General features: G+C 39.0%; 5 protein-coding genes across 12 annotated transcripts in view; 1 reads left to right on the top strand and 4 right to left on the bottom strand.

The window, feature by feature from the left end:
* Positions 1 to 20,572, bottom strand: part of LOC143714476 (uncharacterized) — a 75,477-nt gene extending 54,905 nt beyond the window's left edge. The window contains exon 1 of the mRNA XM_077205701.1: positions 20,446 to 20,572. The gene's annotated coding sequence lies outside the window, so the exon portion shown is untranslated. The remainder of the gene's footprint in view (positions 1 to 20,445) is intronic.
* Positions 1 to 23,529, bottom strand: part of LOC143714418 (uncharacterized) — a 703,153-nt gene that overhangs the window by 361,295 nt on the left and 318,329 nt on the right. The gene's annotated exons all lie outside the window — the stretch shown is intronic.
* LOC143714414 (uncharacterized) overlaps positions 1 to 23,529 on the top strand; it is a 1,189,624-nt gene that overhangs the window by 912,373 nt on the left and 253,722 nt on the right. The gene's annotated exons all lie outside the window — the stretch shown is intronic.
* Positions 1 to 23,529, bottom strand: part of LOC143714417 (uncharacterized) — a 438,587-nt gene that overhangs the window by 361,348 nt on the left and 53,710 nt on the right. The window lies entirely within an intron of this gene.
* Positions 1 to 23,529, bottom strand: part of LOC143714434 (uncharacterized) — a 429,922-nt gene that overhangs the window by 386,296 nt on the left and 20,097 nt on the right. The window contains exons 1-2 of one of the 3 annotated variants that reach the window (XM_077205626.1): positions 20,446 to 20,719; positions 1,729 to 3,237 (exon numbers count right to left, since the gene is read on the bottom strand). In XM_077205626.1, the coding sequence (XP_077061741.1) occupies positions 1,736 to 3,232 (1,497 nt within the window). In that variant the 5' untranslated portion in view covers positions 3,233 to 3,237; positions 20,446 to 20,719 and the 3' untranslated portion in view covers positions 1,729 to 1,735. Of the gene's footprint in view, positions 1 to 1,728; positions 3,238 to 20,445; positions 20,720 to 23,529 lie in introns of those variants that run through there. The other 2 variants (XM_077205628.1, XM_077205629.1) reach the window with 2 other exon arrangements.

Here is a 23,529-nt window from a genome sequence, read left to right as displayed (position 1 = left end):
AGGAAAACATGACCAGTCTAGAGCCCTGTGAAAAGTCAGGGCTATTCAGGGCTATTAGTAAATAGTAATAGAGTAAATAGTCACAGTCTAGAGCCCTGTATAGTGCTCAGGGTTTTTCCTGCATAGACAATTATGAGGCGGCCGCCTCCGTCAAATTTCGTGCCGCCTCTCGACAAAACTCGGACAGACAGTCACGTGCTCATATACACTTTTTCCACCGTAACAGTTCTGTCGCGATTCCCGCTTGTGTCCATTCTCTAACCGTGTAGTTAGCCGATAGTGCTGCACGGATCATAATCCGCGGGTCGAGTAATAAAAACATTCCATTCAATCGAGGGTGGATGACAGCTAAATGAGTGTAATAAAGACACGGAACTCCCATCATGGTACCTAATGTACTGACGGTAACAAAGTTGCGCTGTTGAGTCTCGCGCAGTTATTTATAACATTAATTATAGTTAAGAAACCTACACACGACCAGAGTGCTGTTTTCCTGAATGCCATCACGATTGAAACCGAGATATTAATTTCATAACAGTTCAATAAACAAATAGTTAAAATTAAGTTACTTACATTTTTAGACTGTTTTTGTTCTGTTTTAGCAGCGAAAATAGTTCCAAACAACAGAACCATATCGCGTCTCACAGCAACACTCATCCATGATTCATTACTGAATCATTCAGCGTTTTGAACTAATCGCTTGAGTCAAAGATTCAATTGCCCATTATTAAACCGCCTCATTCTGAATCAATCAGCCGTTTGAACGAATCGTTTACATTAATGACTCAATGACTCGCTCATTAAGATGGCCGCCTGCCGCCTCCTACTGGCGGTTTAGTTTCAAAGTATCATTCTTTTCAACATTCCTTGTATATTCAAAAAATATTCAAAATAATCTCATTTAATACAGTTATAATTTTTCAATGTAAATTATTTAATTTGATTGGTAACAGCCTAGTGTCTTATTATTTTAATTGAATGTATTGATAAAATGTAAGAATTTGAAATGAAACTTAGAGCATACATTAAATAAAATTAGGGGGAAAATGCCCTTTATAAAGGTACAAAAAATTGTTCTGATAAGAGTGTTTTCAAAAATGAAACATTGACAATAAGTTTAAAGGGAGTAAAGCCTCTGTTTAGGCTATAAAGAGAATGTAATTTTGCCAAAAGAAGAACTTTTAATTTAAATAAATGTTAATTGTGTGATATGTTACCATATTATCATGCTTAATTGAATAATTGTAATGTGATGATCAGATGCAGATATCTAAATCAAAGAATATGGATGGCTGGCGGGTGGATTATTATTTATTTTTATCAACAGATTTGAGTGACTCAAAGTGCACCAGATTAATGAATTTATCTTTAAAATATACAAAATTTTCTCCCGGGGGAGCATGCCCCCGGAACCCCCTAGTGTTACAATTTTACCACCTCCGCCTCATTTTGAGCCAGGAAAAACCCTGGTGCTGTATTTCTGCTTTACATGAGCGCCACCTACTGTCAGAGAGCAAATTTGTTTGTTGTTTTGCATTGGTCTGAAATGACAAATTACACATTCCTGTTGGTTGAACAGAGTTAATAGATATTAATCAATCAACAAAGTGTCCTGTGCTCACCACACACAGCTATAGGTGGAGAGGAGAGATTTGGCTATAGAGTGATGTGTGACTAACTTGCACAGAAGAGACTTTGTTGCTCAACACATGAAAATAAACTACTTACCGTGATCTCAGACTGTGTTTAAGTGGTCTTCCACTGTGTGGATCTTCATGTGTAGCTTCAGGTGACATTTAATAGAGAAACTCGTCCCGCACTGATCACACGCGTGTAGTTTCGCTCTACTGTGAATCCTCTCATGCGTTTTCATATATGATGATCGACTGAATCTCTTGTCACAGTGTGAACACTTGTAAGGTTTTTCTCCAGTGTGGATCCTCTCGTGTGTTTTCAGATCTGTTGACTGTCTGAATCTCTTGTCACAGTGTGAACACTTGTAAGGTTTTTCTCCAGTGTGAATTCTCTGGTGCTGTTTTAAACAGTTTGCTGTAGTAAAAGTCTTCTCACACTCAAAGCACATGTACTCTCTCACACCAGTATGTATTTTCTGATGTGCGTGTAAAGTTTGCCGCAGTGAAAAACTCTTTCCACAGACAGAACATGAATGCGGCTTCTCCTTCGTATGAACTGTCAGGTGTTTCTTCAGCTCTGATGCCCTAAGAAATGATCTGCCACATTGATCACATGTGAACGGCTTCTCTCCGGTGTGGATCCTCATGTGAACATTAAGGGATGATGATTGACTGAATCTCTTCCCGCACTGATCACATGAGAACGGCTTCTCTCCAGTATGAAGTCTCATGTGTAGCTTCAGGTTATTTTTAATATAGAAACTCGTCCCGCACTGATCACACGCGTGTAATTTCTCTCCAGTGTGGATCCTCTCATGTCTTTTCAGAGATGATGACTCAGTGAATCTCTTGTCACAGTGTGAACACTTGTAAGGTTTTTCTCCAGTGTGGATCATCTTATGTGTTTTCAGAGATGATGATCGACTGAATCTCTTGTCACAGTGTGAACACTTGTAAGGTTTTTCTCCAGTGTGAATTCTCTGATGCCGTTTTAAACAGTTTGCTGTAGTAAAAGTCTTCTCACACTCAAAGCACATGTACTCTCTCACACTAGTATGAATTTTCTCATGTATATGTAAATATTGCAGCAGTGAAAAACTCTTTCCACACACAGAACATGAATGTGGCTTCTCCTTCGTATGAACTCTCAGGTGTCTCTTCAGTGCTGCTGCACAGAGAAATGTTTTGCCGCACTGATCACATGTGAATGGCCTCTCTCCTGTGTGGATCCTCATGTGATCTTTAAGGTTTGAAGATCGACTGAAACTCTTCCCGCACTGATCACATGTGAATGGCTGTTCTCCAGTATGAACTTTGATGTGAATCTCAAGAAATTGTTTGCTTTTGAGACTCTTTCCACACTGAGTGCAGGTGAAAGATTTCTTGGCTCTTCTTTTCTTTAAAAATGTCTGTTTAGTCTTTGAGGGACTCAAGGGTTTTCCTCCAGGTTGAACATGATGTTCCTCCTTCACTTCACTCAGTTCTTCACTCTCCTCCTTCACTTCACTCAGTTCTTCTCTCTCCTCCTTCACTTCACTCAGTTCTTCTCTCTCCTCCTTCACTTCACTCAGTTCTTCTCTCTCCTCGCTCTCTTCCATCAGGTCTGACATGAAAGAAACAATTATTACATTTAATTTTCAGTACATCAAAATAATTCAAAGAGAGAAAGCTGCTCTTCTCTCTAGTAATATGCCAAAGTCTTATGCCGCATTCACACCAAACGTGAATCGAGCGTCTGGCGCGAATGATTTCCATGTTTCGTCAATGTAAAGACGAGTTTACGCGCGTCTGAAGGTCCTGCGGCGCGAATGAGGCATTTGCCGTGGTGGACGCGAATTCGCCTCATTCGCGCGTCCAGTTCACGCGAATGATGCATATGAGAGTCTGGCGCGAGTGATTTTATTTGGTGCTTTTTGTGCACTGTGACACAAATTCGGGTCAAATGCCAGAGTTGAAAAATCGGAACGTTGGCGTCAATTCGCGCTGCGTTAACCAACCAGGAGCCTGCTTGCTGCTGTCACATGGTGAAGTGACGTGATAAACGGGGGCAGGCCCGGTTTTCAGTTCATAATGTTATTTGATGTGTTTGGCCTCAATAACTTATTTTGTAATATAACTAAATGCCTGGTGTGGTTCTAATGCACAACAAAGCAAACATTTTATAACATAAAAACTTGATTTCAATAAATGAGACATATTCATTTTGTATTGAATGCTATTTATTCCATATCTAATCTAGATTATATGACACATTATTATTATAATGTAAAGACAACCAACATACTTTAGTGCATAAGAACATAGTTCGTGTCTGGACAGTGTTGTGTGAGAAAAAAGAAAAAAAATCACAGGACAGGTTAATCACTTTTAGAGGCTGGCTCCATTTATCATTAAAACAAAAATAAATGCCAGATTAGATGGGCGAGGGTGATCATCGCTCTGATGCGGGACAACAGGTCATCAAATTGGGCGCGGGACAGGTGGAAGTACCGCTGAAAGCGGCCGTCATCCAGGCGCAGCTCCTGGAGCAAATGGTGAAACTCGCCAAACTGGGAACGCCTCCGGAGGGTCTGGTGGACGCAAGTACGGTGACGATGACCCCTACGCCGCTGTTCTGCTCTCCAGAGCAAATACCAAGCGGTGACTCTCGATGAATGCGCGATCAACATCAGCCATCTTGCAAACAGACAACCGCCTAGCACTTGCCCCTCCCACAAGAAGTGGATTTCACCTCAGACGCACGTCAATTTAGCTTCAAACTTTTGCCTTTTACGCGCTATGGTTTCTGTACACAGGCCACCAGGGAACCATACAGACTATCAAATAACTTGCTGATTTTCTATCAGAGTTAGTACTGGCTGCAGATAAAGCCCTAATTGTTGGTGATTTTAATATACATGTAGATAACGAAAAAGATGCACTAGAATTGGCATTTAGAGACATTCTTAACTCTATTGGAGTTAGACAACACGTGTCAGGACCTACTCATTGTAGTAATCATACTCTAGATTTAATATCACATGGAATCAATGTTGTTATTAATAATCTTCCTGATCAGTTTTATAATCTCAGCATCCCAGATAGTTTAGACGAAATCGATATTGCGACAGAAACTTTAAACTCTCTCTTTTCCAGCACTTTAGACACAGTTGCTCCTTTGCGCTTGAAGATTAAAGAAAATAGTCCAACACCGTGGTACCACGAGCACACTCAGGCCCTTAAGAGAGCAGCCAGAAAAATGGAGCACAACTAGAAGAAAACAAAACTAGAGGTATTTCACATTTCATGGAAAGAGAGCATGATTGCGTACATAGAGGCCTTAAAAGCTGTAGATCTGCTTATTTTTCAACCCTGTTAGAAGAAAATAAACAAAAACAGTGTTTCCCCTACCATTATATAAGGGGGGCGCCCCGCCCTCCTAACGGCTCGCCCCGCCCCCCTTGAAGGTCAATTAAATTTGATTTGATTTTCTTTATAGCGCCAGATTACAATTTGTTATTTTATTAAACAAACTAAATATTACCCTTAAGTAATATGTTATTTATCTTATTTCCACGATGGCATGTCTTTTCTGTCTGTGTTTGCGCGTGTGGTGGCAATTTTAATGATATTCATTGATCTTTAGTAAAATATAGATGATTCAAATAATGTCACATGTGTGTCTCTCACTTGTAGTGAGAGAAGATTCTGTTTATGTACCTGGGGAGGCAGAAGGGGGAGACACTCCAGAGAACAGACAAACAAGGACCTCTGACCTAGATGTCAGAAGGCCATTTGGTGCAGGGGAGCTTAGTGGGCCAACTAGTGACGTCTATGGAAAACTACTGGGAGGAAGGCTCTGGGGGGAAGAAGGCCTTGAAACTAAGATAAAAGCTAGTTCAGTCTGTCTGGGGGTGTGTCACTCTTCTGCACAGGGTAACAACTGTGTATTAGACTGCTCCTATTCTTGCAAGAATAAATACTTCTATTTTATATAATTTGACTCTGAGTGTCTCTTACGCAGTGATGTTTGTTTGAGATGAATTTTTGCCACAACACGCGTTTACAATTATCCCAATGAGTGCACACACTCACACACAAACAAACACTTGTGCGAGTGCGAGCGCGGGCGGTAATGCACTCACTCTGTGTGTGTGCGCGTTGCGGGAGAATAAAACGATTCGCGGGACTCCCGCAAACTAGAAATATCTATGAATAAAACATAAAAACTAATACATTTTTATTCATCTGTTGCAGAAAAGCAACAAGAACAACTAAAACAAAATAGAAACGATTTACAGGCCAGAGTTTCTTTTTATAACATGTTTGCAGCGTTGTGCGATGTAGCCAATCACAGACATATGTGTTGATTTCTTGAACGCAATGGCCAATCACAAGTAGTGCTGAGCGGTATACCGGTTCATACCGAAAACCGGTGTATATTTTTGTTATGATATTAATTTTTAATATACCGCCATACCGATGTATTTAATTACACAACGTTCGGAACGAACATTACGCTGCGCGACACTGTTTCAGACGGACCCTTTACAATGTTGCACTTCTAAGCAGCGACTGCGAGGCGAGGGTAAACAGCAGTTTTCTTTTACTGTCTATGGGTAAACAGCAGTGCTCTGGTGTTACGTCACAGGGAAGATGGATGCTGCAGAACTATGGCGTTATTTTCCTGTCAAATGTCGAGCGCGCATTATTGTAGCGCGAAAGTACATTAATTTAATGCGCGAGCGTGAATCAATCTGCTCGCGCGCTGAATATAATGTGCCGCACTCTCAGATATACGTTGCTCACGTTGGTCTATTTTCTCTGGGCTCGCTCAGAGAATCCTGCACATAAAACGTGTTCAGTGCAATCGCGAATCTCTCCTCTTCCCCAGCTAACAATTTTAGGTTATAAGAACGTTTTCATAACGTTCCCATTAAGTTATAAAAACATTATTTCTGAATGTTCTAGGAACATTCAAAACGTCCAGTTTTTAGACGTTGTATTAATGTTATTTCTTGGTTATAAGAACTTTATTCAAAACGTTATAAGAACGTTCAATTCTCCCATTATAAACGTTGTACTAACGTTCTTGCTTGGTTATAAGAACACAATTCAAATGTCATTAGAACGTTAAATTCTCCCGTTATATAAACGTTGTATTAACGTTATTTCCTTGTTATAAGAACGTTATTAGAACGTTAAGAAATAACAATTTTAGGTTATACTGGGCGCTATTCTATTCTACAATATTCACTAATGACAGTAAAATAGACCATCCTAAGTCAATTTACTGCAGTAACTCCTCTCTCAACCAGTAGAAAATGCTTTGAACACCTGATTATGCATGAAAAAAAAAAAACGTCAAACCGGCATAATTTTGAAAAAATGTGATGTAAATTTTTGGTCAAACCGCCCAGCACCAATCACAAGCATTCAAGATAGACTCCTCTCACCGTTAAAAACGGACTTTTTGTTCAGTATAGATATTTATAGGAATAGGGGAAAAATCTACCACAATTTGGCAGGCCAATCCAGGAGTCCTCTGAATCTCCCTCTGTCAGATGGACGGGGATGAGAACGAGGAACCACGTTGTCTTCATTCTGCCAGACTGCAGAACCCTGTTCGACATGTATGTTAGACGCAATGCCGACTAAGCTAATGAAAGATATGCTTCCAGAGGTCATAGATCCTCTTCTTAATATCATTAATTCATCTTTGTCATTAGAAAAGCTTTTAAGCTGGCTATGAAAGTTTGTTTAAAAAAACGCAAACTTGATCCTACAGATTTAGTCAATTACAGGCCAATCTCGAATCTACCTTTCCTGTCAAAGATATTAGAAAAGGCAGTATCTTCACAACTATGTTCCTTTTTAGAAGGAAATTATATCTGCAAGGATTTTCAATCAGGATTTAGACCGTACCATAGTACTGAAACAGCCCTCATTAGAGTCACAAATAATTTGCTCTTATAATCCGATCGTGATTGCATCTCTCTACTTGTGTTACTTGATCTTAGTGCTGTATTTGACACTATCGACCACAACATTCTTTTAAATAGACTAGAAAACTATGTTGGCATTAATGGAATTGCACTAGCATGGTTTAAATCATACTTATCTGATCGTTATCAGTTTATAGCAGGAAATTAAAGGTGGGGTATGTGATTTGCATAACGGCCGTCAGATTTTGAAAATACACAACTCAAAAGGTCCTACCTTCTTTCCTCCAACGCTGGCTCTGACTCCACCCATTCGAAGAACATGGACGCGCAATTATGCATCTGCAAAACTCAGATGCGCGAGATTGCACTTACTCACCCTCTCTCTCTCTCTCTCTCTCTGTACCGGGGCGACTTGCACTTACTGTGACTGGGTCACGAGCTTTGAGTATGCGCACGAAGAGGACACGTGCGCGAGGGGGGTGGGGGGAGGGTTGTATGGTACGACCATTTGATTGAGGCATTTTCTCTCCAATGATTCTAGGTGGTCTTGGAAATGATTGGCTTGAGTTTTTCGAGTCCTGTCCGTTTCACAGATGATTAAATTACTTAATTTTCATTTCAGTGCTTCTAACTCAGTGGCTGTAAGTGGGCTAGGAATAGGATTTAAAGTGATTTTAAAAAAATGGTCAAAAAGAAAATCACATACCCCACCTTTAAGAGATGTCTTATCGATCAAAAGTTCAGTATGGTGTACCACAAGGCTCAGTACTAAGACCGTTGCTGTTCACTCTGTACATGCTACCATTAGGAGATATCATTAGGAAGCATGGCATTAGTTTTCACTGTTATGCTGATGATCCTCAGCTCTATATTTCTTCATGCCCTGATGAAACTTACCAATTCACAAAATTAATGGAATGCACAGCAGATATAAAAAAAACTGGATGATTATCAATTTCCTACTAATTATTTCTAATTATTGGACAAAAAACTTCCTCACGTAATAACCTAGAATACTGTCTAACACTTGATGGCTGCTTAGTCAAGTCCTCGTCGTCGGTTAGGAACCTGGGTGTGCTCTTTGATACCAATCTTTCATTTGAAAACATCGTATACATTTTAAAATATTGCTGATTACTTACAAAGCACTAAATGGTTTAGCTCTGCAGTACTCGAGTGAGCTCTTAATGCATTATAGTCCTTCACGTCTATGGCAATCACAAAATTCCGGCCAGTTAATAATACCTAGAATATCAAAATCGACTGCTGGCGGTAGATCCTTTTCCTATTTAGCACCTAAAATCTGGAACTTACTCAGGTCTACACGCCTGCGCACATATATATTCAAACACGCATACCTATCGACCGAACACGTGATACGCATGTGCGTGTCGTCTGCGTTTTCACGGGTTTGCGTTTCAGAGGTTTGCGCAGAAAACGGGTAATCGTTTGCACCTTCGAACCTATTTCGGGGAGTGCGTTCGAGACACCACACACTTTTTTGTGCGGATGGGCAGCCGGAACGCGTTAAGGGTTTTCTGTTAGAACGGTGTCGTGTTAGCGGTCCCTAAGTTAATGACTAATGATCTTCGCAACTTCACTGATACTTTAACTTCTATTATCACTGTAAAGCTGCTTCGAAATAGGGGTGTCACGATTCTCCAAATCCTCGATTCGATTACATTTTCGATTCTAAGGTCACGGTTCCATTCGATTCTCGATTTTTACTTTTTTTTTTTTAAGCACAGGTTGCTGTTGCTCCTAAAAAGCTGACATCAGTTCATCGCGATCTCACACATCTCTGTTATTATCAATGAAGCTGACTGCACAATGAATCTTTCATAATATACACACTTTGTTTGTTATAATTAGAGGATTTGCCAGCTTACAGAATTCAGCTCTGAACAAAAAGTCAATTTTGAGCGGTGAGGGGAGTCTATCTTTAATGCTTCTGATTGGCCATTGCGTTCAAGAAATCAACACATATGTCTGTGATTGGCTAAATCGCTCAACGCTGCAAACATGTTATAAATAGAAACTCTGGCCTGTAAATCGTTTCTATTTTGTTTTAGTTGTTCTTGTTGCTTTTCTGCAACAGATAAATAAAAATGTATTAGTTTTTATATGTTTTATTCATAGATATTTCTAGTTTGGGGGAGTCCTGTGAATCGTTTTATTCTCCCGCACACACAGAGTGAGTGCATTACCGCACGCGCCCGCGCTCGGCCATCAAATCTAGTCCCGCGCCGCACTCTATTGCGTTGGGAGTGCACGTCTATAGATCAAGAGCCCGGCCCGAGGATAGTGACGGGAAATATCGGCTCGGGTCGGGCCAAGTTCGGGCTCGGGCAGAGAATCTAAGTTAGAGGACTCACAGCCTTTCAACACGTGTGTTTTTTCCCGCGCCGTGATGAGTCGTTCATGAACGATCCGTTCGTTCATTGCCTCTGTCACGCGACAAATGAACAAAAGACTCGGAAGGTCAAGTAATTATTAATGTTCCCTGTAAATTATTTTTGACTGCATTATAATGATTTCTTAATTCAGAATATGATCAAGACTGCGTAGGTGGATGTGTTCGGGGAATTTGCCTGTTAAAAGTATAACATTTAAAGCCCCTGAAATGACTAGAAAAAAGATTAGTTAATTTTGATGAACAATAGAGTCAGTAAAACCATCCGAACTTTCCATCACGGGCGCGACATGGGGGCGTGGCAGCATCGACGATTCCATTTTTTATTTCGATTTTTGAGATTGTGAATTAATTTCGATCGATTTCGATTTAAAATCGAAATCGTGACACCCTTACTTTGAAACAATCCATACTGTTAAAAGCGCTGTATAAATCAAGGTGACTTGACTTGACAATCAATATAAAAAATTCTCAAACCTCCCTTTACTGACCATTTGTTGAAAAAACCCAGAACATTCTGTACCATTTCATTGTTTAAAGGGGTCATATAATGGTACATGCACTTTTACAAGTTGATTGTACTGCAATGTGTGTTGGCAGTGCCTGTACACAACCATCATATAATGATAAAAATCCATCCAGTGTTTTTGTTTTAATCTCCTTATATGTATTCCCGTCTCAAATCGAGCCGTTTCACCGTGTGACGTCACACGGCGTGTGACGCCCCTCCCACGGTTGTTGATTGACAGCAGTGGCGGAGTTTTGTTTACGATGGGAATATTCCCCACGATCAACGTAAATGCGTTCATGTTGGCGCGAATCATTTCTCAACAGACTGCTTTTTAAACGAGGGTCAGTATAAAGCTGGTTTTGCTAAGAAGCTGCTCCTGAAAAAGGAATCGGTACCAACTATTCGTGTTCCTGCTGCACCTCCTGAAGAAGTGAGTATAACGTTTTATTAACCTTTTACGATACATATTAATCTTTGCAAATCGCTTGCACGCTTCACGATGAATGCGGCTAATGTTTACACTCAGGGTACATTACGGCATGTATTCTATGTAACGTTACGACGTTCTCAATATAATTCATAATCCCACGTTTATAACGAACAACGCGTTATGGTTATTGTGTTATTAAAAACTGTGTACGCAGGTGTTACAGTTAACGTGCTAACACTAAGTAAAACATAAAACATTTTCGTACTGCACTAAACATACAACAAATTCTAAGGTATCCTTCAACTACTGCTAGAATCATTACTGACATGACAGGACATGTTTCAGTCATGATAGTTGTACCGAAAACTGAGACAACGTTACGCATCACTGACAAGCCTACATTTACCAAAAAAAAGTTTTTCAACATAAATCTGTCTACGAACTAACCTATACAGTAAACACATAGCGTTTGTATCCCACTACTCTACCCTGACAGTACATTCAAAAATAGATCATGAGGTGGTGATGGCGCAGTGGATAAGACACATGCCTTTGGTGTGAGAGACCCGGGTTCGAATCCACTGTGAGACACCAATGTGTCCCTGAGCAAGACACTTAACCCCTAATTGCTCCAGAGGCGTGCGACCTCTGACATACATAGCAATTGTAAGTCGCTTTGGATAAAAGCGTCAGCAAAATTAATAAAATGTAAATAAAATGTTTATGTAGATCAAAGTGACATTACGTTAACCAACCATTCAGAAACGTCCTGTTCGAGCCTTAATGGTAGTGGTCGACCGATATATCGCCACGGCCGATATATCAGCCGATATTTGGCTTTTTTAAAATATCGGCATCGGCCGATAAGTTTTTCTGATTGGCCGATGTTTTGGAAGCGGGACTTTTATTTTGACGGCGCTGCAGACTTTTATTTTGACGGGCGGCGCTGAGAACACCAGCACCTGAGAAGAGAACGGCAGCGCCTGATCACACAGTAGGGCTGTCAACGAATATTCTAAATTCGAATATATATTCGAATAGTTTTAAAAAACAGAAATTCGAAGGTGAAAATTAATATTCGAATGTGGGGGGAAAAAACGCGGTAGCGGAGGCGTGCGCGCGCTACCTGAAGGATCAGGAACAGGTCACGGGAGTCGCACTGGCACAGCGTCACTGCTGAAAGTTGATTTACATGGAAGATGGCAGAAAGTGCAGATCCCAACTCGACCGCAGCAGAGAAATTGATTTTAACCCCCCAAAATCTAAAAAGCCATGTCTGGAAGTACTTTGGAATTTGGTCGGTGGATGGTAAAATTGTGGAGCCGCGAGATAAAGTTGTATGCAAGCTATGTAAGTTTTTTTTTTCTTCCTTTTTTTAATACAAGCACCAAATAATGTAAGTAGCCTTTTTCATTTGTAATAGCACTTTATTTTTTATGAACCTCAGGGTAAAAGTTCGTTGTCACATTTCTCGGAATTGTATGCCTCATTTTATTTAACGTTAAACAGAAACATTAGTGTACTGTACTGACTGATTAGATATAGCAAGCGAGAGTGAGGTCTGCGGTCTTTGCCATTAGTTGTTTTACTTGTTTTTGTGTAGGTAATTCGTTGTTAAATGTGTTTAAATTTAAATAAACTACCTTTACAAGTAGTTATGTCTCTTTGTATTAATTTGTCCTGTTATTGACGTAATGCACGTCATTGAAAAAATGCGCAACGAGATATTCGAATAGTTCGAATATATGTGTGTTTTTCAGAGGGAATATTCGAACGTCATTTTTGAGCAATTTTGACAGCCCTATCACACAGCGCTCACTCACATTCTCCGTCTCTCTGTCAGTCATATCTAACAGTTTGTTAGACAGAACCGGTGGCTACAGAACTGGTAATCAAAGAAAGTAAATGGTATGCGAAAAAGTAATGCGTTTGCTTTTATATTATTTGTAACCGAAAAGGCAAACAATCAGGCTAAAATACTTTCTCATTTACCGTCAACATTCAGCAAATGCGCATCTATATCATTTAAACAAATCTCTGAATATCTAATAAACATTAAATTTCACAAACCTTGCAGATTTAATCGAATCCAGCTGTGATATCTTGTGAAGTGTGCATTTGTAGCCTCATAAACGTGTTCCTGCGAGTGACGGTCCGTGCGAAGTGAGTAAATGCGAACAGAAGATCAGCTTCACAGGAGACGCGATCGAAAAACTTTAAATCCTTCATTTTAAAATATGCTGTGCTATATCCAGTTGCCCACGGTGTCATATTCATGTCGTTTTCACTGTGTGCTGTATGTAAAATTAGCGTTACCTTGTCAGAAGTCAAAGTAAAAAAAATATGATTATCAGTGCACATGAAATTACCAGATTACTGAGTGCCCTGTTACAGTGTTTACTTCCTTTTTATTCACATATTCATATATTTTTAAACAATTACTTTATTTGTGAAAAATACTGTAATAGGATTGCAGATTCAAGAAGTTGCCATCTAAAGTATAGGGCCTAAGCATGTTTATTTTAAATATTTTTAAATATTTATTAAATGTATCTAATTTATTAAATATTGATTTATATAAATTTAAAGTGTGTGTGTATATATATATATATATATATATATATTTGTTTGATATACAAATATAAATATCGGCTTTATATCGGCCATCGGCCACCCTGCTCTCTAAGATATCAGCAATCAAAAAACCCATATCGGTCGACCACTACTTAATGGTCGAACTTCTTCGGGGCCGTCATCTTGTTCCGGGTCCGACTCCGGTTCAAATTGGTATGGCAACACTACAGATGTGTCCTCAGAGACTCCCGCTGCCATTCTTTTGCCAAAATATACCATCAACTGTTGTCAAGGCAACACTCCACGTGCATTGTGTCAAAAACGCCCCAAAGAACAGAGGGGCGGAGTCAGCAAGCTCATTATCATTTAAAGGCATATACACTGAAACGGCATGCTGAAAACAGAGCTGTTTTTGAGCAGGTAAAATTAGTGTTTTCTTAAAATACTAATGAGAATTTTTAATAAAAGTATATTACAAAGTTTTCATTTAGACCCTAAAGATTCATATTATCTTGTACAAAAATGGCATTATATGACCCCTTTAACTGTTTATCTAAATCTGATGAAGTGCTTGAATGTCTCTAACATAGATGTTCTTCAGCATCATGAAAGAATGAAGAATATACAATAGGGATGTCAATTTTCACATATTCCCATGATCGATCGTCGTTTAAATTAACAATCAATCAATTAATCGATTAATCGTTAGCCTTAATACTGCAATATGCGTCTGCTACAGTGGGATATGGCCAACAGCATGACAGGGTGCTTTCTGCCTCCTCTCTGTCAGTTAAGTCCATTCTGAAACGCGTCCGAAAATTAACTGTAATTTCGCGAATACTTGTCATACAGGCACGAGTGTTTTTCCATAATGAAGCTTGAACTCTCTTCTTTTAAATGAATTAATTCATATAAAAAAACAAATATTCTCAGTTTATGTAATCTGTATGAAAAGAGAGAGATGTCAGTCTTTTTCTTTCCAGCTCATTATGCGTTAATGTGCCACGCCCACGGAGAGCGCGTGGTATTCAAACGCAAATGATCTAAGGCAAGCCATTCAAACATGTAAACGCCCACCAGCTGGATTATAAAATCATGTTTAGTAAGTTTCTTACTACCGCTGTGAACACAGCGAATCCCTACGCTGTGAGGAATAATACTATCTAATAACCCTGGAAAATGTACCAGAAGTGCTGGTAGTTTCATTTCGAGGAGCAACGGATCCAGCTGATGTAGTAAGTCATTTATTCTTAGGTGCTTTGTTCTAATCGCGATATTGAAGTGTTTATAAACCGCAAAAAGACTGTTTAAATATGAATTGCGTGTCTGTGTGTAGGCTAAATGACGAATGAACGGCACAGGCGCGCGCGCTTTGTTTACTACAGTTATACAGCGCGTGTTTGTGCCGTTCATTCACTCTCGCACCTACATTAGTAAACATGTTATTAAATTTGCATGAACACATCCAAACTATATTGCTATAGCCTACTAAGATGAGTAAAAATAGACTGAAATATGTTGAAATAAAATGTCTGTATAAGCAACAAACTGCAAATTCACATGTATATGCTAATATATCATACACAATATGTTACAGACTAAATCTGAATGTTTAGACAAGATTTTGTGATTAGTTTTGGATAGATTATAAAGTTTTGAATGTAAAAAAAGACTACTGTCACATTAAATAGGTATGCTTTTGTTCACCAATATCTGCTCATAGTTAAATATACTATAGTATGATGTTTTGTCAAAAATAAAGTAGGTATATTGAATTATCAACTAAGATGTTATTATAGTGTTTGTTCCAATATTCAAACTAATGAATCCTTACCTTTTTTAGTACGTATGATAAAATGCATACTTTTACAAAGAAATACACTTGAAATATTGTTAAAATTGTAATTGTTGTTGTAATTGTAACCTATTTATAATTGGTTACAATTTCTAATTGTAAAATATGTATATATAGATAATTTCTTTTGTCCTTGCATTCTTTGGGATCCTGTGACACACCTGTGTGAAAGGGCTAATTAATATGCAGCTCATTATGTATGTGGCACATTATCCGGCCTTTGTCTTCTCAGGTGTGAACACACCTCCACGCATATTGCCTTTCCAAACAAAAGGTGCCTTATAAAATTTAAATCAATGCATTGTTTTGTGTAAATGATTAGGCAGGATGATTTTCAGATCATTTTGAAGCAAAAATTCTAGGCAACAACACTCATTAGTCAAAAGTCTTGTGGACACATATTTAGTAGGTGTTTTGTGGCCTTATTTCAGACACTTTAAGTTTTAGTTTTTTCAATAACCACGCATAAACATTATTCTCTTAAAAATACAAACACATGTACATACATGTTGCTCACATATTACGGTAGCCCCGTTTGTGCTATATAGAGTGAATTTACACCTTTGCCATTAACATGTTTATAAATAACTGAAAGAAGCACAAATGTCAGAGCATGTCAGAACACCTCAAGGACCCCAAAAAACCCTTAGACCTCAGAGGGTTAATATATATTCTATATAGAAGTAATCCATTGAATAATACGTTGTTTAAATTGTGTTTAAACTACGGATGAGTCGCGATCTTCGAATAGTCGAATAGTCGAACTGCGTTCGAAATTCGATCATAAAATTACTTTTTCGAATATCGTTATATTTTTGCGCAATTCCAATGTGTCATAATTGACGGCGCGCCAACTTTCACAGATCGCGCAGCAGGGTATTTTCCTGCCGGGGACACAAGGTGTCACTAACATGAATGAAACCCCCTACTGCGTGATAGGATGCCAGTGTTTTATACATAGTGCAACCAAACAACAGAAGAAGAGCACCGTGACCGTTAACTCTGCGCCCAACAGAGGTGGGTAGTAACCTTTACTGTCTATGGTAGTAACCGTCTACAAAGTAGGGTACATTTACTTCCTTGCGTTGGGGCGACGTTCTTCTCGTTACTTTATTTATGCAATACATGCTGTTAAATGCATAGTTTATTCCAAGCGCGCTGCATCTTTTTTATGGGCATTTTATTTTATTGCTCAATTCACAAATGAATCACTCTTTTGAGTCGATTCTGTTCAAAGACTTCATCAAACAAGCTGGCAGATCTGTCTTAATCGGTTCACAAATCAGTTTGAATGGTCTGTTCAGTTTCCTGCACGCACTGAATCCTCTGAAGCGCTTTCAATTCACACTCGGAGTCGTAACAGGAAGATTTAAGAACATCAAGAGTGTTGGATGAAGTGGCCGTGGGCCTAACAGTTACAGTTTAGTGTAGTGAAAGCAAATCTGCAAATGCATCATATTTTTGCCAGCGATTAAGATATGTATTAGTTGAACATCTTCGTAAGCTGTCTGTGAATGAATGATTCCACAGGACGATACATTCGAGTTCATTTCATTCAGGAAATACATTTTACAACCAGATTATTACGCGACGATAGCACTACTACAAGTATGATGACATTATCCGTTTTTTGAACATGTTAATTTATAGGCTACATTAACCCTTTCGCACGTACGATCACACCGGTGTGATCAGTCTTGGCTGGTCCCTGGAGCGTACGATCACACCGGTGTGATTAGAACGGTCAGTGCATCACGTGATCAACTTCTAAATTCAAACGTGCTTTCACGCGTTGACTGGCGCTGAGCCAGAGACAGACGCACTCAGTGCTGTGATATATCACAACTATTCAGTGTTTTCAACCACATAATGTTTATTTTAGGTTTCAGACACTTAAAAACACATAATTACTAGCAAAACAATGATTTTGAGTTTGTAAAAAACACACTGATGTCTATGGAAGCGGCAATAATTCTTCTTCCTTTCCATTATAATAAGACAACACTTTTATTCATATCAGATACACATTGTGTAAGTAGCTTTACATTTTATCCTATTCTTCTCCCAGTTCACCTGCCACTTACTTTCATGTATTTCGTGAGAAGTTGAGGAATTGACGTGTTGTAAATCCAACAGATCCCATCCTCTGAACTGTGAAACAAACTAACATGGCGCCGCCCATTGCGCATACAGCTCAACTAACGCGATCGTTATAAAGGTGTTTAAACAACAAAACACTTCCACTTGCACATATTTGACAATCGGAATATCAGTGTTTCATGCTATAGCTAATACATTTGTGTATATTTTTAATAAAAAAGGAAAAATTACATAAAAGCAGATCATCATTCATTCAGCGCTGTGTTGTAGTTGCGCTGTGCCACGTGACAAGCAATGACGTGTCACCATGGAAACATTAAAGTGACATGTTCTAAATAACGGTCGCCTTGAAAAACTCACGCTGGGGGGTCAGTTAGAATATTTTAAACTTACGTGTGAAAGGGTTAAATAAGCTACCATTGTCCACAGTTTATGAAATTAACACCCGCCATCCCGCGGTAATGTGTGTGTATTGCTCAGTGGCATCACACGAATAGTTTTCATTGAAACTAATTTGTTTAAAAAGTAGGCTATTGCAGTAACAAGGCAGGTTCGCATAAAATTATTATGACATATGACATTATTTTTTTATCTAACGAGCATCTGGTTTGGCGATGCAAAAACGGACTGTCGTGCTTATTGTTTTTTTCTTCTATGTTAACTATGTTTAAAAAACGACGAAAACATGTTACTTGTTCAATTAATAAACAGTTTGTTTGATGCCAAATCACTAAAGATGAAATTGGCCTCCCTTTCTGTCATTGTGAGTGTGCGTTTTTTTTTTTCGATTTTCGAACGATAATCGACTTTTGCTCCTCGATTTTCGAATGGCATTTTTGGCAGTAATTCACATCCCTAGTTTAAACGTCTATTAAAGAGTGTAGGTGTACAAAGAGAATCGCACTGGTGACAAAACTTTTTTTAAATAAAAGTTGCTGATAACTTCTGGATTAGAAATACAAATGTGTTTGTGGTACAGCCGCGGATCAGTTGCGCACTGCAAACACAGCATATGTGAAAGCACTATAGCATGTGCTGCTCCTGTACCGTATACGCACCGCAACACACACCGCATACATACTGCACACGGAGTATGTGTGAAACGGTGCGTCAGTGCGTAAACGATGCACCGCACCTGGAACGGATCGCCGGACCGCATGGGTACGGAAAAAAATACGCACTGTGTTAAACGGGCGTAACCTCGAGGGAAAGACGGAACTTGTATATTACAGTATATATTACAGGTTTCTTTAGCTATAACCTAGAAACATACACAGATTTCATAGGTAACACTTTGCAAGTCCCACTTAGAAATCATGATATGCAGGCTTTGCAAAGCGAAAGTTAAGTATTTTGGAAACAACACAAACGTGAGAAATCACATGGTACGCCATCACCCAGAGATTAACTTTAAAGATGCGGACGAACAACAACCTAAAGTTTTATTTTTATATGAAGTAATATCAAACTACTTTTACTTTGTTGTTTCTCTTTTCTTTTAAATTGTATGTCTACTGCAATCACATAGGAAGAAGTAAACTACATTTACATACTGCGAATCGTTTTTTCAATGATTGATTCAATGAATGATTTAATAGTTTAAACAACTGATCTGTCCAACACTGAACTAACGAATCAGTATATAATCATTTACTCAGAACACCGCTGAAATGAGAATGCAAGTGTGCTTACTAGAGGTCGACCGATAGTGAATTTTACCGATGCGATATTTACGTTAGACCGTACGTGCCAAACGTAACCGATTATATCGGTATAACCGATTAATCAACCGATATTTTTAAAATGGATACTGGATATAAAAAAACATAACACTGCAAGTAAAACAGTGCTGAACTGAAATGTGCTAAATTAAATAAATATATAAATATGAATATATTAAAATGAGAAGTTCAACAGAATGAATTCTACAGAAAATAAATGAAACATTAAAATATTACATGTTTCTTCAGATATAACCTAGAAATATACGCAAATTTCATAGGTAACACTTTGCAAGTCCCATTTGTTAAAGGGGCACTTGGCAACTATTTCAACTTAATAAAACCGTTTAGAAATCATTTGAATGGTTCAATAACCTGTTCTGGAGAGAATGGTGACTTTCCCCGCTCCCCCCAGCGTCCCCAGGCGGAAAACCAACCTTGCAACATGGGGACTAACGTCGAAAATCAGCGAAGAAATGGCTAGAGTTGCCAAGTTCCCCTTTAACAACGTTGTATTAGCTAGCTAATTGTATTAGCTAGCAATTGCTAAGACAATTGTTTCTTGATCATTTATGTTAGTTCATAGTACATTAACAGATAAAATAAAATAAAAAATATTCAATTTAAAATGTAGTAAATGTTGAAATTAACAAACTAACAATGAACAATACTACAACTATTAACATTAGTTAATGCTAAAAATTTAATCTTATTGTAAAGTGTTTACATTTCATATAAATCCAAAGAGTCTGCTATGCTTAAAGACGGACCTATTTAAATATCTGCAAAGGCCAGACATACATATTACATGTATAGTCTCTCACTTTATTTGCTTCTATGTTAGAACACTTGGTGATTATAGGATCAAAATTACAATATGTATTGCAGTGATAAAAAAAGAATAGAATCGAATGCGTTTCTAATTTGTTTATGTTTCTGAATGAACATATCAATGTTTAGAAAGCAATCACATCACTAGCTTTAAATATGCAACTTCCCTGGCTAATGAAGGCATAAAGTGACCAACTGGATATAAAATAATGCAAATAGATGGTAACAGACAGTTGTGACATTAAACATTACAACAACAACATACTGTACAACAAAATCCTGTGGTAAAGCGTCCCAAAAACAACACAATTACCACACCAGTTTTGTGTGGTACTTTTGATGGTTTATCACATGGAATACCACAGGAAATCTTTGTATGGGACGTGTCTAAAGCTTTGTTAGAATAATGCACTAGAACAGTCATTAAAGATGAATCTAGAATACACACCAACCTGCTTGTTCCTCGTGTTTTATTCTCCAGGGTTCTTGTTCACTCGTGTCCTCCTCAATCTCCTCTTTTAACAAACACCATCTTCTCAGTTCAGTTGCAGCAACTCCAGATATTCCTGCTCGATTCAAAACTTCCAGTCACGTCTGTGAGAATGGTAATATTACAGGGATGTATTGACCCGATTCAAAATCTTTCTAGACTAAAAATAACAGTTTGTATAAAGCCAGTAGCACGATATATAACACCAGAGTAGATCAAGCTGTAAACGTGAAACCAAACGCAAGACTACCGCCACCCGCTGGACTGGAGAGAGAAGCGTCGAGAGTCTGAAGGAAAATACCTTTCTTATATAGTCTATGGAAAATACTGGGAGAGAACATGTTTACACTCATTCTGGAAACACTGGAATATAAATCCATATAAATCATTTTCTAAATAGCCCACATCACAAGACACATATTAAACCTTCAAAAAAAAATCATATTTCCCACCTCAGGCCTTTAAAGGGCACCTATTATGCCCCTTTTTACAAGATGTAATATTGGTCTCGGGTGTCCCCAGAATGTATTTGTGAAGTTTTAGCACAAAATACCCCACATACCCAGGGGGCAAAGGGGGTTTAGCAGACATGGGCTGCTGTAGAAGGTTGTCATATAAAAATGAAATCTATGATGTCTGAGGATCACAACCTGGGTGGCAACCCGGTCAACAAGCTGCTGGAAACTTGTAATTAGGGTCAAAACAATGCTACCTCAAATTCTGCTTTAACTCCCCGGAATCACCCAATGAATGAATAGGGTAAAAAATGTATCTACCAGATATCACCATGAAACTTTCCCAGTTAATTAACTGGATTAAGATGAGAAAAAAATGTATTACAAGTTTTCTGTAATTTAATGTTTAAATATGCAAAATAGGCATTCTCTAATTAAATATACACTATAATTTGCATAATTTTAAAAGACGAAATCTGAGTATTGGATAAAGCCAGGTTCAAAATTATTTTTCATTGTTCACATATTAGATGGGGAACAAATTACGGATTGATTTATGGGTATCTACTTTTGTTATCCTGTAAATCAGAATATACTGTCAATAGCCTTAAAAAATGGATTTTCACCATGTTTTTTTTGGAATAAAATGTCTATAAATCAGGCTAGGAATAATATATTTACAAATCCCACTGCAAATGTCTTCATAATATAACTAGGTACAAGACTGGAAAGTTTGGTGTATATATGTGCTACTGAAGAGGAGTTCTTTTACGAGAGAACTCTCGTGTTGCCACTCTCGTGACCGGAAAAACCTATTTTCTCGAGAATACTGAAGCCAAAATTATCCTTATAATTTGTATTAATTTAATATGCATTTGCTGCAGCAAGCAGACCTAGGCGAAGGCAGCTCCCGTGGCTGGTCCCGTTGAGGAGGGATCTCCTCTCTCAGGCCGGGGGTTCGATTTGGCACCCACACCCCGAGCTGTGGGCTCTGCACGTTTGGGCCGTCAACGGGTACCCGTTGATCTTCCAGATTGGGTTTTAAACACGATTACGCAAGCTAGAGTGCCCTCTATTAGACGGCTTTATGCTTCCAAGTGGTCAGTGTTCTCAGAATGGTGCTTAATCCACGACGTGGATCCACACAATCGTGGGGTACCTGAGGTTCTATCCTTCCTACAGGAGCTTTTGGATAAGGGTAGGTCCCCATCCACGCTCAAAGTGTACGTATCGGCCATTGCTGCGTTTGTGAGACATGCGCACGGCCAGTCACTGGGTAGGAATGACCTTATAGTTCGCTTTCTTAGGGGAGCCAGAAGGATGAACCCTCCTCGGCCCCCTTCGGTTCCCGCATGGGACCTTTCTCTGGTCCTAGAGGCTATGAAGGGTCACCCGTTTGAACCTCTACAGTCTGTGTATCTAAAGTATCTCTCTTTTAAAACCGCCTTCCTGACAGCTATCGCCTCAGTCAAGCGGGTGGGTGACTTGCACACACTCTCTATTAGCGCGACGTGCCTTGAGTTTGGGCCTAATGACTCCAAAGTTATTCTCAAACTAAGACATGGATATGTCCCCAAAGTGCCTTCCACTCCTTTCAGAGCGCAGGTCATTTCTCTGTCAGCCCTCTCTGGTTCTGACAGTGAGTGCGGCGTGAATCTCCTCTGCCCCGTCAGGGTGTTGAGATTTTATGTGGAACGGTCGGCTGCCTTCAGGCTGTAGGAACAGCTCTTTGTTTCTTTCGGTGGCCACACTAAAGGCTTAGCTACCTCGAAACAGAGCCTTTCCAGGTGGATAGTGGATGCTATCTCATTAGCTTATACATCTAAAGGCCTCCGTTGCCCCTTGGGTCTTAGAGCTCATTCCACGAGGGGCGTGGCCTCTTCGTGGGCCTGGTCCAGATATTTGTATGGCGGCAGCCTGGGCCTCTCCGTCTACACTGTAAACCCAGATTTTGATTCAACTCAAAGAGATTGAGTTCATATTACTTAAATGTGTCTAATTTGTTGACATTACTTGTTAATTCTGATTAAGCTGAACTTTTTCATGTCCTTTCTTATTGTAATTATGTTTTTAAGTCCAATCAGTAGTTTCTACTCAAACAAACTGAGTTTATATTACTTAAATATGTGTCATTCCTTTACATTAATTATGAATTCTGAGTAAACTGTACTTTTTAATGGCCTATCTTATTGTAATTATGTGTTTGAGCTCAAACAACTCAATATCATCAAGTTTTGCCTGTTACTATCAAGACTGGCTGCAGCCTGGCGCTTCCCGTGATCATGCCGACTCCGAGGCGTGTCTAACGGTAAATTCAGAGGGTCAAATACAAAATATGAAATCGTGAATTATTTTCCAGATGGAGTCACGGGTAAGTTCGTGATTTCTGGATATTGTTGTGTCCCTTAACGTAGGCTACAATTGATGAAACCTCATTTAAAACTGCATTAGCGTTGGTTGACATTTGTTAGCGAATATTAGCCATACATATATTTAGCTGATTTCTGGATGTTATTGGGAATGTGAAGGTGACGTCACGCCGTGTTGCATTATGGGTCCGCCGCCATATTTACAGGATCGCGCCCGCGCCC

Source organism: Siphateles boraxobius, unplaced genomic scaffold (genome assembly GCF_051911475.1).
Source record: "Siphateles boraxobius isolate OS27281-9 unplaced genomic scaffold, OSU_SipBor_1 54, whole genome shotgun sequence".
NCBI classification, from domain to species: domain Eukaryota; kingdom Metazoa; phylum Chordata; class Actinopteri; order Cypriniformes; family Leuciscidae; genus Siphateles; species Siphateles boraxobius.
This window is presented reverse-complemented; position numbering and strand designations above follow the sequence as displayed.